Source organism: Protopterus annectens, chromosome 9.part0 (genome assembly GCF_019279795.1).
Source record: "Protopterus annectens isolate FY-2018-M chromosome 9.part0, PAN1.0, whole genome shotgun sequence".
Classification (NCBI taxonomy): Eukaryota; Metazoa; Chordata; order Ceratodontiformes; family Protopteridae; genus Protopterus; species Protopterus annectens.
Genome location: NC_056743.1, coordinates 1,186,033,799 through 1,186,046,920, shown reverse-complemented (window position 1 = coordinate 1,186,046,920; position 13,122 = coordinate 1,186,033,799). Strand labels below are relative to the sequence as shown.

The 13,122-nt window shown below is 38.3% G+C and overlaps 1 protein-coding gene across 1 annotated transcript in view; it reads right to left on the bottom strand.

Moving 5' to 3' along the window:
• Positions 1–5,792: 5,792 nt before the first annotated feature.
• UNC93B1 (unc-93 homolog B1, TLR signaling regulator) overlaps positions 5,793–13,122 on the bottom strand; it is a 374,232-nt gene continuing 366,902 nt past the window's right edge. The window contains exon 12 of the mRNA XM_044084084.1: positions 5,793–11,306. Coding sequence (XP_043940019.1) covers positions 10,950–11,306 — 357 coding nt within the window. The 3' untranslated portion in view covers positions 5,793–10,949. The remainder of the gene's footprint in view (positions 11,307–13,122) is intronic.

The following is a 13,122-nucleotide window of genomic DNA, read 5'->3' as shown; positions in this document are numbered from 1 at the left end:
ATGAAGTGGCACCTCACCTAAGTGTCAAGTTTAATCATAGCCTCACCTCAGGCTTCACTGCCCACTGAGTGGCACACACCTACAGTTATCCCACTCCACAAGGGGGGATCCACCTTGGATCCTGGAAATTATCGTCCCATCAGTCTGATGAGCCTGATCTGCAAGGGCACAGAATGCATTATAATGGAACTTATAAACAAAGACATTGGCAACCTTCAAACACTGGACCCCACCCAGTTTGGGTTTGTGAAGGGCCAATCTTGTCTCCTGAACCTGACTGACTTCTTCGAATCAGGACGAGGGTAAGGCAGTCCACACAGCCTATCTGGACCTCGCCAAGGCCTTCAACACCAACCCCCACTCTGGAATCATAGATAAACTTACTAAGCTGGGCATAAATCCCTTCGTCACTCGATGGGTTGCCAAATGGCTAACCCAGACTGTAAAAGTAGCCGACTCCAAATCCAGCTCCAGACAAGTGGAGTACCTCAGGGTTCAGTCCTGGGACCGCTCTTGTTTGGCATCTACTTCTCTGAAATACAGGCCAACACTAAGGGACTTTGGCTAACAAAGTTTGCAGATGACTGCAAACTGGGAGCCATTATTGAATCCCCAAATTATGTGGATATTTTACAAAAGTGCCTTACACAAACAGATGCTTGGTGCCAGAGCCATGGGCTCAAGTTTAATGCCAAGAAATGCATAGTTATCCCCTTTGGGAAAAACCATGTTCCCATGAATTACCACATAGGTGGCGGTACACTAAACACCGAAAGTGTGATGAGAGACTTGGGGATACAGGTGGACAGTGGTATCACCTTTGATAACCACATCTCCACAACAGTCAGGAAATCCTTCTATGTGGCACACCTCATCACGAAGGGTTTTTCATCCAGAAAAAAGGAGGTCATTGTCCCACTGTACTCATCCCTCATTAGACCCATTATAGAGTACAACGCCCCATTTGGAATGTACCTCACAAGACATCTGCAACAGCTGGAAAGGCCTCAGAAATACCTCACTAAAAGAATCACAGGCCTAAAGAAGATGCCCTATGCTGACCATCTAAAAAAACTCCAGCTATACTCTGTGGCATATTGTCTACTCAGAGGTGATCTCTACTTAACATACAAGGCCATGTCAAACCCTGAGCTGTTGGACATGCTCGACTTAAAGAAATCCCAATCCCTCAGAGCCACACACTCCAGGGATCTAAAGCTTGTCATCACAATGAACAAAACATGCTGGAGGTATAAGTTCCTGACCCAAAGACTCCCCATACTCTGGAACAGACTGCCCATACATGTCAAGCAGAGAGCCTCCTTGGCCCTCTTCAAAAGGAACCATGATGACTGGATGGGAGATAGGAAATTCACCCCGGGGATCACATCAGTCGCCCTGCTAGACAGGGGTCCAGGGAAGTAAATATTGTGGGAAGAAATATCTGGGGAATTGTTTGGCTAGGCTTGTACAGGCCCTAGGGCCAATAGCCTAGTACCAACCTATGAACAGTCTAGATTTAGCAGGTCTGATTCTAGCCTATGCTATGTAAGGGAAGAAAATGAAACATGATTTCTAGATGGGAAGGAGTAAGGGAGAGTCACTTAAAGGTCAAAGTAGAGTGCACAGTAGTATACTATTAGAGGACCGGTAGTAGTACCACCCTCTGCACAAACTGTACAAACGACAGCCTTTTATATGAGCAGGAGGACAGACGTTTGACCAGTAGTTCCCACCATGGACAGATTGAATTTAGCTCTCTCCTCCCACCAGAGTGCAAAACAACCCTCCCACCAGAGTGCAAAACAACCCTCTCACCAGAGTGCAAAACAACCCTCTCACCAGAGTGCAAAACAACCCTCTCAGTGTAAAACAAACTGGCTTTGAGCTTGGAAATAAAGTCACCAACCCTGAGAAATGTTCACAACACACAATAGGGAGACAAAGCCTCAAAAGTGGGAACAGATTTTAAAAATTGCTCTTATAAATTTAGAAATTAGTTAGAATAATAGGTTTTAAATTGGTATGCATTTTCTGAAGGATATGAAGTGTGAAATGCAAATGTCTGCAAATTTTAGTGACTGCAGTTGTCAATGACCATTCAGAAAGCCACAAATTTTATGAGAAAAGGCCCAAAATAAGAGGCAAAAATCTGGACATTCTGAGAAATTCTGGACAGCTGAGAGGTATGCAGGGATGTCATGTTGAATATAGAGACGATTGTACATTTTCGCTGACAGTTGGTGTAGACAGTTTAAGCTATAAACTATTAATGAGCTACTTCCTGTGGTATAGAATTCGATCCCCCAAGCCTCTACTTGCTTACTGTGCAACACTGAGAAAGTCACTTAAATCAAACAGTGCTTTGGATCCGTTGGGAATTTGGGTTAGGTTTGTCAATGGTGTCCTGGACTGCATGCCTAGTAAAAACCTATGTTATGAAAAAATTGGCAAAACACTCAGACCATATAAAGCCAATAAACTCAGAAAAAAGTAAAGTAACCTATGTTAGTCTGATTTCTGCATTTTAAATGTGATGGCACATCTGTTTTGTACTGCTATATAGAAGTAATAAAAGGTATACAAAATGAAAAAAAATCAAATGTTCTTCTTGGTCTCCTTGGATTATCCCTTAGCATTTGATTATGACAATCCTGCCTTATAGGATTATAAAAATCTATTTTCAGACCCTTGGAGATTACCTAATATAGTCTGCCTCATTTCTGCAGTGATGGAGCCATTCAGAAATCTCTGGGTCAAATTCTTTGGCATAGTTCCAGATAGCTTTCCAGATTTTCCATAGTTCATTCTGACAGTGATTTTGCTTCAGACTTATTTGCTACCTCTAGATGAGAGAGATCATTTGACAGCATGGCATTTCGTTGTTGCAAGTGTAATTAAACCTTTCTTTTAGACTTTGTCAGGAAGAGTAGCTCACTTTGTAAAATTCTAGTCTTTAAGCCAGATATTTTACTGATTCTCACAGGAGAAGCAGTCAGCAAAGTTAAATCTCCGCAGAATTTGTTGACAATTAAAATCCTGGTAACCCCTTTTCAAGCTGGAATGTAAGAGAGAGAGAATCATTAGCTCCACCACATGGCTAAATATGTCTTTTCTCACTTAAAGAAATTCAGTCTTGGGAAACATTTAGTTCCAAGTGATGACCTGCCTTTGCTTAAAGCATGCCATGGTAACCCCTTCATTGTGGACTGCAGTACCTTATACGTTAGAATTAGAGCATGGAGAAATATCCCAGTTACAGCTAGTTCTCAATGACACTATTAGGGTACTTCTTGGAACTTGTGTGTGTTCAACAAGTGTCTTCATTACACTGCAGTTGCCACTGTCTACCAGTTAAATTATGAATTCTGTTTAAGATCATTCTATTGACTTATGAAGCCTTATGTGATGTGGATCCTTTGTACATAAGGGATCTGGTACTGGTTCACTCACACAATCACCTGTTACTCTACTATTTCCGCTGGAACTGCTGGAGATACCCAGTTCTAATCTCAGATAAATAATAGCAGGACATTTATTTTATGGTACCATCCCTTTTTGAATTTGTACTACACCGTCTGACAATGTTATGTTTTAGCTCTGCCCCCATAAATGTCACAGACATTCCTGGCTGTACATATTTTAGCCTTAATCTACAGTTAGGGCTACTCTTTAGTTTTTAAATACATTTTTATTTTGTTTCTAGTTTAATTACGGTATTTAATTGACAACACCATAGATTGTAACCATTTTATAATGGGAAACAAACCACTACATATTTCTAAAAAAAAATCTATTTTTTTGCTAATTAAAACATGGTGGCCATCTGGCTGTGCACTTTTGGTGGCCTCTATTTACAATCAAGTGTGCACAGCCATACTTTACTTTTCTCTCTGTTGCCAGTCAAAGGTGCTGCAAGCTCTTTCTCCTTATATAATGACAATTACCAATTCAGCTACACATTGACATTAACAGACCCTAATACACTAGCAATGACAATTTATTAGCAAAGAAAGATGCCCACTAAAGAAAAACATAAAAGTGTTTCCTTTTGTGGAAAGCTTAATCTCTAGGTCAGAGTACACATATCAGAGGTTCCTTATCCCTGCTTTCCCTAGTTTAACATTGTTGTACTTAAAAATTGTTCTCTAATGCATGCTGATTACTAGAACAACCATATAACCAGGTTTTGCTTACTTTTTTGCCAACAGTATTTCTTTAGGTTTTTCTCCTCAATGATTGCTTCATTTCAGTGGTTATGCTGCAGGACTATACTAATCCTTGCATATGAATGCAACATTCCAAAGACATGCATCTGGAGTGTTTCTCCCTAGGCCTCTGCCAAAAATGGGATCTACCCCAGTCGGATTTTCCTGGTAAACAAATGTTAAATAAATAAAAAATATTCAGACAGCACAAGCCCTGGATTATGTCTTCCTGCCAACCAGCCTGCATTGCTATTTGTGGTAAACCAAGTGACAACACTGGATTGGGAGTAACATTTCATTAGCTGCAAGGAAAAGGCTGCGAAACTGGTCTGTATGCCATGCCTTACCAATACCTTTGACACATTTCTTAATGGAACTGTCCAACTTTCTTAAGAGGTGCTTCCTGTAGAGAATGCTCACGATTATGCAAACAAAATAGCATGATATAAGAACGTGGATCCTGTCCAGCAACGTTTCTGTTCCTAACACATCATTACCACTGGACCTGAAAAGCACTAGGCAGTGCCTCTGACACTTGCTTCAAAAGAAAACAAAGACACTGGGTTTCCAAAAATGTCTGGCAATTCATGAACTTACCTGGATAAAAAAAAATGTTTCTAAACAGATGGCAGAAAGCAACCAGTCAAATGTGGTACTTGAATTGATCACTCTTCAAGAAAGGCATCACAGATCAGACAAAAGGAAAAAAATAATAATTTGAAGGCTTCAAAAAGTGTCACACAAAAGAAAATATTCAGTACGAAGAGACTTAAAAATTTGGAATATTAGATGAGTGGATGACAACTTAGACTTAGTAACAAAGTCATCATTCAAACTTAAAGCATTAGGTCACCACAATTACATATTACTTTGGGTCAGGAGAGTTCTGGAAGTCACACAGGCAAAGTCCGTAAGGCTTATAAACACTGGATGACCTCAGAGACAAGGAGCAATGTAACAAGAATTTAAGGAACAAAATTTTAACAAAGCCATAGTAATATCTTTTCCAGGGTTCAAAAGGAGCATTGGGAAGTTACAATGAGTTACTAAGTATGCAAAATGAGGCCGAGGGATTCAAACTCAGTATGCACCCTGAACAGCAGCGGTGATAGTGAATGAAGTCTCTGATTTGGTAGTGGACAAGGCCTCAGGACGATGAAGTGAAAATAAACAAGTCATATCCAACAAGTGAGGCAACAGTGCCAGTATGCATAACATCATAATACCTTTTTACTTAGTCTGTTCAAATCTGAAAGATCAGCATGACAAAAGATAAATATGATTCAGAGAAGAACTTAAAAAGAGTTATACCAGACTATACGAACAATGAGGAAGCAAGAACTCAGAGATCATCCTACAAAAGGAAACAAAAAGCGTAATTATACAGACCTGCAGCTGAATGATAGAAAGTTTATGTAAGAAGCCCACCCAAATGGTTCAGAAAAGGCAATGCTTTATGAGGGCATGCAGTAATTGTGTGTGTGTGTGTGTGTGTGTGTGTGTGTGTGTGTGTGTGTGTGTGTGTGTGTGTGTGTGTGTGTGTGTGTGTTCGCACGCAAGTATTTCACAGAAAGTGCAAACATATAGGATCACCATTGTCAGCAATTATTTATTTTGTTATGAATACAATGAATGTTGTTTTATTGTCACACATTAAAGCTTTGTCAGCAATATGTACAGTAACATTTACAAAAAGGATCTAATGTTTTTTCTCCAAAATAAAACAGAATGCAAAAACAAATTAAAAATGAACAAGATAACATGTAAAATGCAGGCTCCTTTATACTTGTGCTTCCTTTTGTAAATACTTCCTGCCCTTTTCCTTTAAAGGTATGGAATATCAAATGGGGGTACAGATATGAAAACAACTTGGCAAGCTATGCACAGCTACAGGGATGTTTCCTCTTTGCATACAATAGCCTGATTAAAAAAAAATATCTACTTTCATAACATTAGAATTTTAGTTTTCACTGACTATGCCATCTTTCTAATTCATTACTAATGCTTAGTCAAAACAAGGCCTAACTATTAACTGCTAAATGGATTGATGGCAGCAGTGATAATGTCATACAATAACATCACACTGCAGATTTAGAGGTGATATATCTATTCTGATTTTATTTTTGGCAATTAGGTGAAGTCAACTAGGCTACAATGGCTTACTTATTTTAGAAGACATCTACCATAAACAAGGCTTTTAGAGGATAAGATGGGATTCACAAAGCACAGACGTGGTACTTGGCATGATGCAAAGTTGGATCACCTGCATATTTATTGTCTTGAGCTTAGTTATATTTGTAGCTATATAAAGACCAAAGTAAACTATATCATTCAATTTCCAATACAGTATAAACAGCATAGAAATACAGTAGTATAATAACATTATTGTATAGTATGGACTGCCAGAAAGGGATTATGGATATCATTTTGTGCAACAACTTTTGCACAGTCTCATATATATTATGCTATGAACCACGTGCATATAAACATATGTTCAGATAAAAAAGGAAAACTGTCAAATCTAGTCTATACACTGTACTATTTTACTTAAAAAATAGGATAGTTTGTCTCTGTTTTATACAAAAATATCACTGATCACATTGTTAAATCACAACATGCCAAGTCATGTTTTACATCAGCAAAAACTGATGGCCTATGCAACAACACGGTGTGTACTGACCTTAATTAAACAGAATTGCATTTGTAAAGACTCCTCCTGTTCAAAAGCACGACATTTACATCTGTCTATATCAATGCCTTTTTAAGACCAGCTGTGGGGAGGTGTAAAAACAAAATGTCACTTTCAGGTGTGACCCGGAGAAGACCAGAGTGAGTACAAAGAAAGGAACAAGCATTTACTTGTGTCTTTTCTATGCTGTGTCAGTTTCATGTTGCACAAATAGCAGCTAGAATTATGTTCATGAATTTAGGGGAGAGGCTGTGATTACTTAAGTAAATGATATATCACTTCAGTGATATTTTACAGAACATCTTACAGTACTGGAAGGTTCAGGAAAAAAGTGCATTATTTTTAACAGGTATTTATTTGGTCACTAAACCTGTTCTCTTTTAGAAAGCTTCCAATAATAAAACAAAATGGGAATAGAACCCATGGCAAAGAAGCTGTGTTGAAATAAAAGGTTAGTAAAACAAGAAAGCAAAATTGTTAACATTTCTAGTGAAAAATGTGGCACAAAATACTTAAAAACACACACAAATTATGATTTTTTTTGGTAATTATATATGAATCATAAAATATCAGGACATGCAAGCTTAAACCCAAGCAATGTGGTACAAAGATACCATCACATTTCCAGTAGTGATTGGGAAAATCAGGCAAATAAAAATTAACTTTTGTGGGGCATTTATGCTACCAGTACTGGTGACCCTATATAAACCAGAAGATGCAACTTAAGGTACTTTCTGCATACAGCACTGTATGTCATTTTGGGTACTTTCTGCATGCAATACTCCAAGCAAATCAAAGACAGCAAAGCAACAGTGGCAACAGCTGCAGCAAACTATTTTATTTTAGAAGTGCACTTCTATAACATGCAGACCTCAACAATTCAACCACTTTTCACATATGACATTGCATGGTCACTCAGCTAAAGGACTGAGCATCATGACCACGTGCATAGCCTATACTGACCATCAAGCACTTCTGGCTGTGAAGCAACAGAACACAAGGGTGTGTTTTTGCTTTCCAAGCACCAGGATTTTTTTTGTTTTTATTTTACACAGACTGAAGGAGGGGGCAGAAACGAGTCTAAAGCTAATGGACTGCAGGAGTAAAAGTCAAAGAGAAGAATATTTTGACTCGTGTTTGGGCAGTATAAATGTGATAAATGCCTACATGTTACTGTGAAAAATGAAATCCAGAAGGAGCTACTATGTTTATTGCATATATTTTAGTATCTGGGGAACTCCAAGAAATTACTGCTGTATTTCGTTTTGATGAGGGTGATCATGCTTACAAAATACTAACATTCTGCACTCGATTTGGTTTATTTGTTTGACTTGCCTTGCTTCATTTGTGTGAACACAGGTTATATGACAAAAACAAAGGAAACATGAAAAACTTTTATTTTATTTATGCTTGACTGGGTAAGTCCTACTACTTACTAGCAGAGCTGAGCTGGTATTCATACTGACTAGAAGAAATTTGGCCAGGGTTTCTGGAGGAATTCCCACACTGCCTAGGTAAATGTGAGGGGATCATTTACTTCCACCTGAGCCACAACCTACTTGGGGAGAGGAGACCTTAGTTTAATGATTCACCTGAAGTACGGCACACTCAGGAATGTAGCACTAACCTTATGCTACATTACAGTGTTACTACTGGAAAATTAATTGAATCACCTGGCACCCAGAGTCTTCTGATCTTCCAGCATCAACAGCATGTTGACTGCCTGTTATTTTTCTGACACTTGCTACTTCTGGCTGTGTGCTTAAGGTTTAAAAAAAAAAAGTTCATTTAGCTAAAATTCAAAGTTGTGCAGCCCTAGCTCTGCCCTCATGAGATTTAAATAACCTCCACCTCAGGCCTGAGGTCTTCTCTCAGTTTAGCACTACAAAATAAACCACAGCATTCTGGAAAAATTAAGCCCCATAATAATGCTGCCTATCTGTCCTGCCCATAGACAAATTAAGTACCATTAAATATGTTGCTGGAAGATAAAATCTAATCAGTCCAACTAATCTAACTGGTAGTTCCTACGCTCCTGTTATTTTTTTCTAGTATTAAGTATATTCCCTTCATTGTTTATTGCCTGTCTTACACTTGCCCCATGTTTCATCCACTTCCATTCACAGGACATTCCACACATTCACCACCCTCTCTATAGAATTCTTTGATATGTTTGTCTTTAAACTGCCTTCTCTGATCTTTAGTTTAGGACACCCCACTGCATTATGTTTCTTTAAATGAATGGAATGTTATATCATCTTTGATTAACCCATGCATTTTTGATCACAACATAACTCGCTTTCTCTTCAAGCATCCATTCTATAAATCATAGCAAACATATAAGCATAACAGAAATTGTAAATATTAATTTTGACACTAGCCTTCAGAGAGTAGGTGGTAAAAAGTGGCCTTTGTTACTGGCTGCAGTACCAGACTTGCTGCAAAAGGATGATAGAAGGAATTCAGTTTACTGCACATCCATATTTGAAAAATTCAAAAGCTGCTAATGCTTCAGACTGGATGCTATTAAAGGGTACACAAGATCATGTATAACTCTGGCCATATCTAAAAATCATGACGGAGTTCTTTTAAGTGCTGTTTGAAATCAGTAGTTTAGGCACCTTGACATCTGGTGAGTTGCTCTAATGGAAGAGCAGGTGCACAACATGTAGCAGAACACTTTTGTTGAAGTTAATCAACTAATTAAAACACCCTCGCATAGCCACATCACTTTGGCTGTTACACTGTACTGACTCTGCAGCTACAACAGCAGCCCGAAATTACACGTGTGCATGTGTCACTTGCAATTCTAACAAATACGTGTGTGGTCTTGGAGTTGGCAACTATGAGATTATTAAAAAAAGTAAGTGCCACATTTTAATGCAACAATGGCAAATTCTGCAATATATAAATCAAAGTTTTACCTTCCATCACTAATAGACTTGGTGGAAATTGTAATGAAATGTTTGACTGAACTAAAGGTTTAAAAACAGACAAGATGGCAACATCTCAATGAATGGATAGTTTTGTTATAAATACAGGGCTATCCATTACTATTTGTATTACTTATACTTGTGGACAGGCAATACACCAAACTCTACCCCAAGATGATGAAAAGTCTTACAAGAAATGGTAACAATTAAATTCTGAGGAAAAACAGCTTTGAATACCTGGTCTATCTACAACCACATATATTCCTGACTGTCAAACAAAGCTTTAGTAGTTAGGAACAGGGGATTGTTACTTTCCACCTTGTTAAAAGTAGCAATATATCAAGTGATTAATGTGCCAGTCCAGACTGTCTAGAAATGCCTTTCTGGTGAGTTTGTGGAGACTCTCAGCCTCCATGTTGAGATCTGCAGGAATTTAGCTTGTGACATTTAAAACAGCAGTACTCTGTACGGTGTGCACATATGTGCTGGTGATTGACAGTAACATTCAGCCATGTATGGCTGTGCTCTGTATCCTTATGCAGCTTCAAGATCTGGAGGTTAGTCTCCTCAGAAAGCAGAACCAAATAAAACTCACTTAAATCTGCCTACATTTTTGGTGGTCAAACATCGTTTATTGTCTGGTTTAATAGAACTGGAATGTACACTGCCAGACAAAAATAATCCAAGTTTTTCACAAACGGTCACAGTCACTCAGTTGCCAGCCAAAAGGAAGAAGTGATGGGCATCTTAAACAGTTGCCTTTGTTCTAAAGTTTGCCTCTTTTCCATCATCTAGGCATAGTTAAGATGTTGCTACAATAGCACTAAGTGCGGCATTATTACATCTCCATATCTAATACACACTTCCACTGGAACTCAAGAATGGACAATGGGGATATCAAACACATCACACCTCTGGCTTATTCAAAGACATCTGAAGATTAAAACAAAATTATAAGGAACACTACAGTGGGGGGAAAAATCTGTGTTTCATGGAACTGGTTGTGCTTAAACTATGGCCAAGACAAAAAAAAAAGGCAAGTAAAATTATTATGCAAAAGAAACACTTTTCTTCCAGTACAACAGGCACCTCTCTTTTTCCCACTATTACAACTTCACTTTAAAGATCGCCAAGAAGTTCATCATCATCATCATTTCTTTCATTTTCTTGCTTCTTCTTTCTCCTCCTCTTCTTCTTTTTCTTCCTCTTGCGTTCACTGTCATCTGAGCACAGGCTTTCATCTGTTTCTGAGTCGTTGCCACTGCGAAGCTCCTCTTCCTCTTCATCTTCATCTTTACTATCAGAGCCAGACTCATCAGAGTTTTCATCCTCAAGATAGCGGTAGCCTCGCACTTTGTGGCGTGGTTTTGGAATCTTCGGTATGCGGTAACGTACTCCATGAGCAAGCTTCCATTCCATCCAGATGTATGATATGACAGATGCTATCAGTGTGACCAGCATAATGGAAAGCTTAGCCTAGACAGACAGAGAAAAGAAAGAAAAGGATAAGATGTCTGCATTGTTTACTATTTCAAGTACATATCATACTACCCAAGTATGTGTGCATCCGTCATCTGGGGATGAGGGCATGCTGAGATGCGGGACCAAATGAAGGATCAGACCACAGTCTCCTCTGTTATTAACTGGTGTGAGTCGGTATACTCTGCACCACAAACACACACTGAAGCACTGCATTCATGTATCAGTGTAAGGGATTTGTACTGTTACAAACTTTAACTTACCTCACACAGGACTGGAGCAAAGATCATGTTTACCTCCAGAGTCCCAAGTTTAAATACTACTGCACTGACTCCTCAGACTACTGATGTGGATAACAACTGCTGCCATCAGCTGACATTTATATAGGTTAAGTTAGTTGCCATTTTGTGTTATCTGGCACTGTTTTCTATGCTTCGTTGTCAACTGAAGTAAACAGATGTCCTACAAGAGGTCATCTATTAAAATTCTTTATCACCACAGTGAAAGGAAAATGGAGAAAAGGAGGCTTTACACGTACAACATTAAGTGCCTGAAATAAAATCTATATACCAAACAAAATACATACCAAATAAAATACTGATTTGTAAGAATCTTTGGTAATAGATGTAAATAAATATGGTCTATTTTAGGACCATTAACATGGCTGCAGAAATTACTGTAGTACTACCAAACCACTGCTACTGCCATTCACACATTATACAGCTACCTGAGCAAGGGCCTTATCTTAGCAGGTGTCTTCATTTTTTTAAACAAGAAACGTCTTTATTAAAATCATCACTTATGACACAGGCAGTCGCACATTTATATAAATGAAAACAAACAATTTTTTACATATTTTAGTTGCAAACATTATGCATCATTTATAAATCTACCCAGTCATTGCCAGTCAATCACTATACAGCTCATTCAAATCCTGAATTCCCTTAAACCTCATTCCTCCTCCAAAACATTATTCTGCATGTATTGTTCCCACAATTCCCATTTTTCTATGTAATACGTTCCTGCCCATTTACAAAGATCCCAGTTCCAGTTATTTTATGTCTGTTACTATATTCACTACTTCTAGCACAGATGGTTAGACATTGATTTTCATTTCCTAGTAACTGTTTTTTTGGCAACCAGCTTAATTAGACTCAACAAGGCCTTACTATTTCCAGGCAATTCCAATTCTGTGTCATAGCTCAAAAAATAATTTTCTTAGTTGCACCAATTTGCTCACCCAGTATTTCTGATTAAGTAGTCTTCAGGGAATTTTTAAAAGTTGCCAACTCATTACACTCCCAAAAAATATGTTACAATTGCCTTCTTCTTCCCCATCATACTTCCAACATTTGCTATCTACCTCATGAAGAATTGTTTGGAGTCTACTAGGGATATAAAATACCTATGTAAACACTTCCAAGCAAAGATCCTTAGCCTTCTGAACTTCGTTGCATATTTGGGAGATGTACATATACCCCGTATTGTTCTTTGTGAATCATGCATCCTATGTAAACACTTCCAAGCAAAGATCCTTAGCCTTCTAAACTTCGTTGCATATTTGGGAGACGTACACATATCCCCATATTGTTTCTTTCTGAATCATGTATCCAGACTCTCTCCTCATTCCTGTCTAACCTTGTCTGATTGATTCTTATTGTTAATCATGCAATATTTTATATGCACTAATTACTACTTTTTAACAGCAGCTTCTGTTCTGCATTCTACTAAAAACTCTACCAGGGCACGTCTTCTGCTTAGGATCTCCCCATTCCTATCTCTCTGCCTATTTTTATATCAATGCAAGATAGGG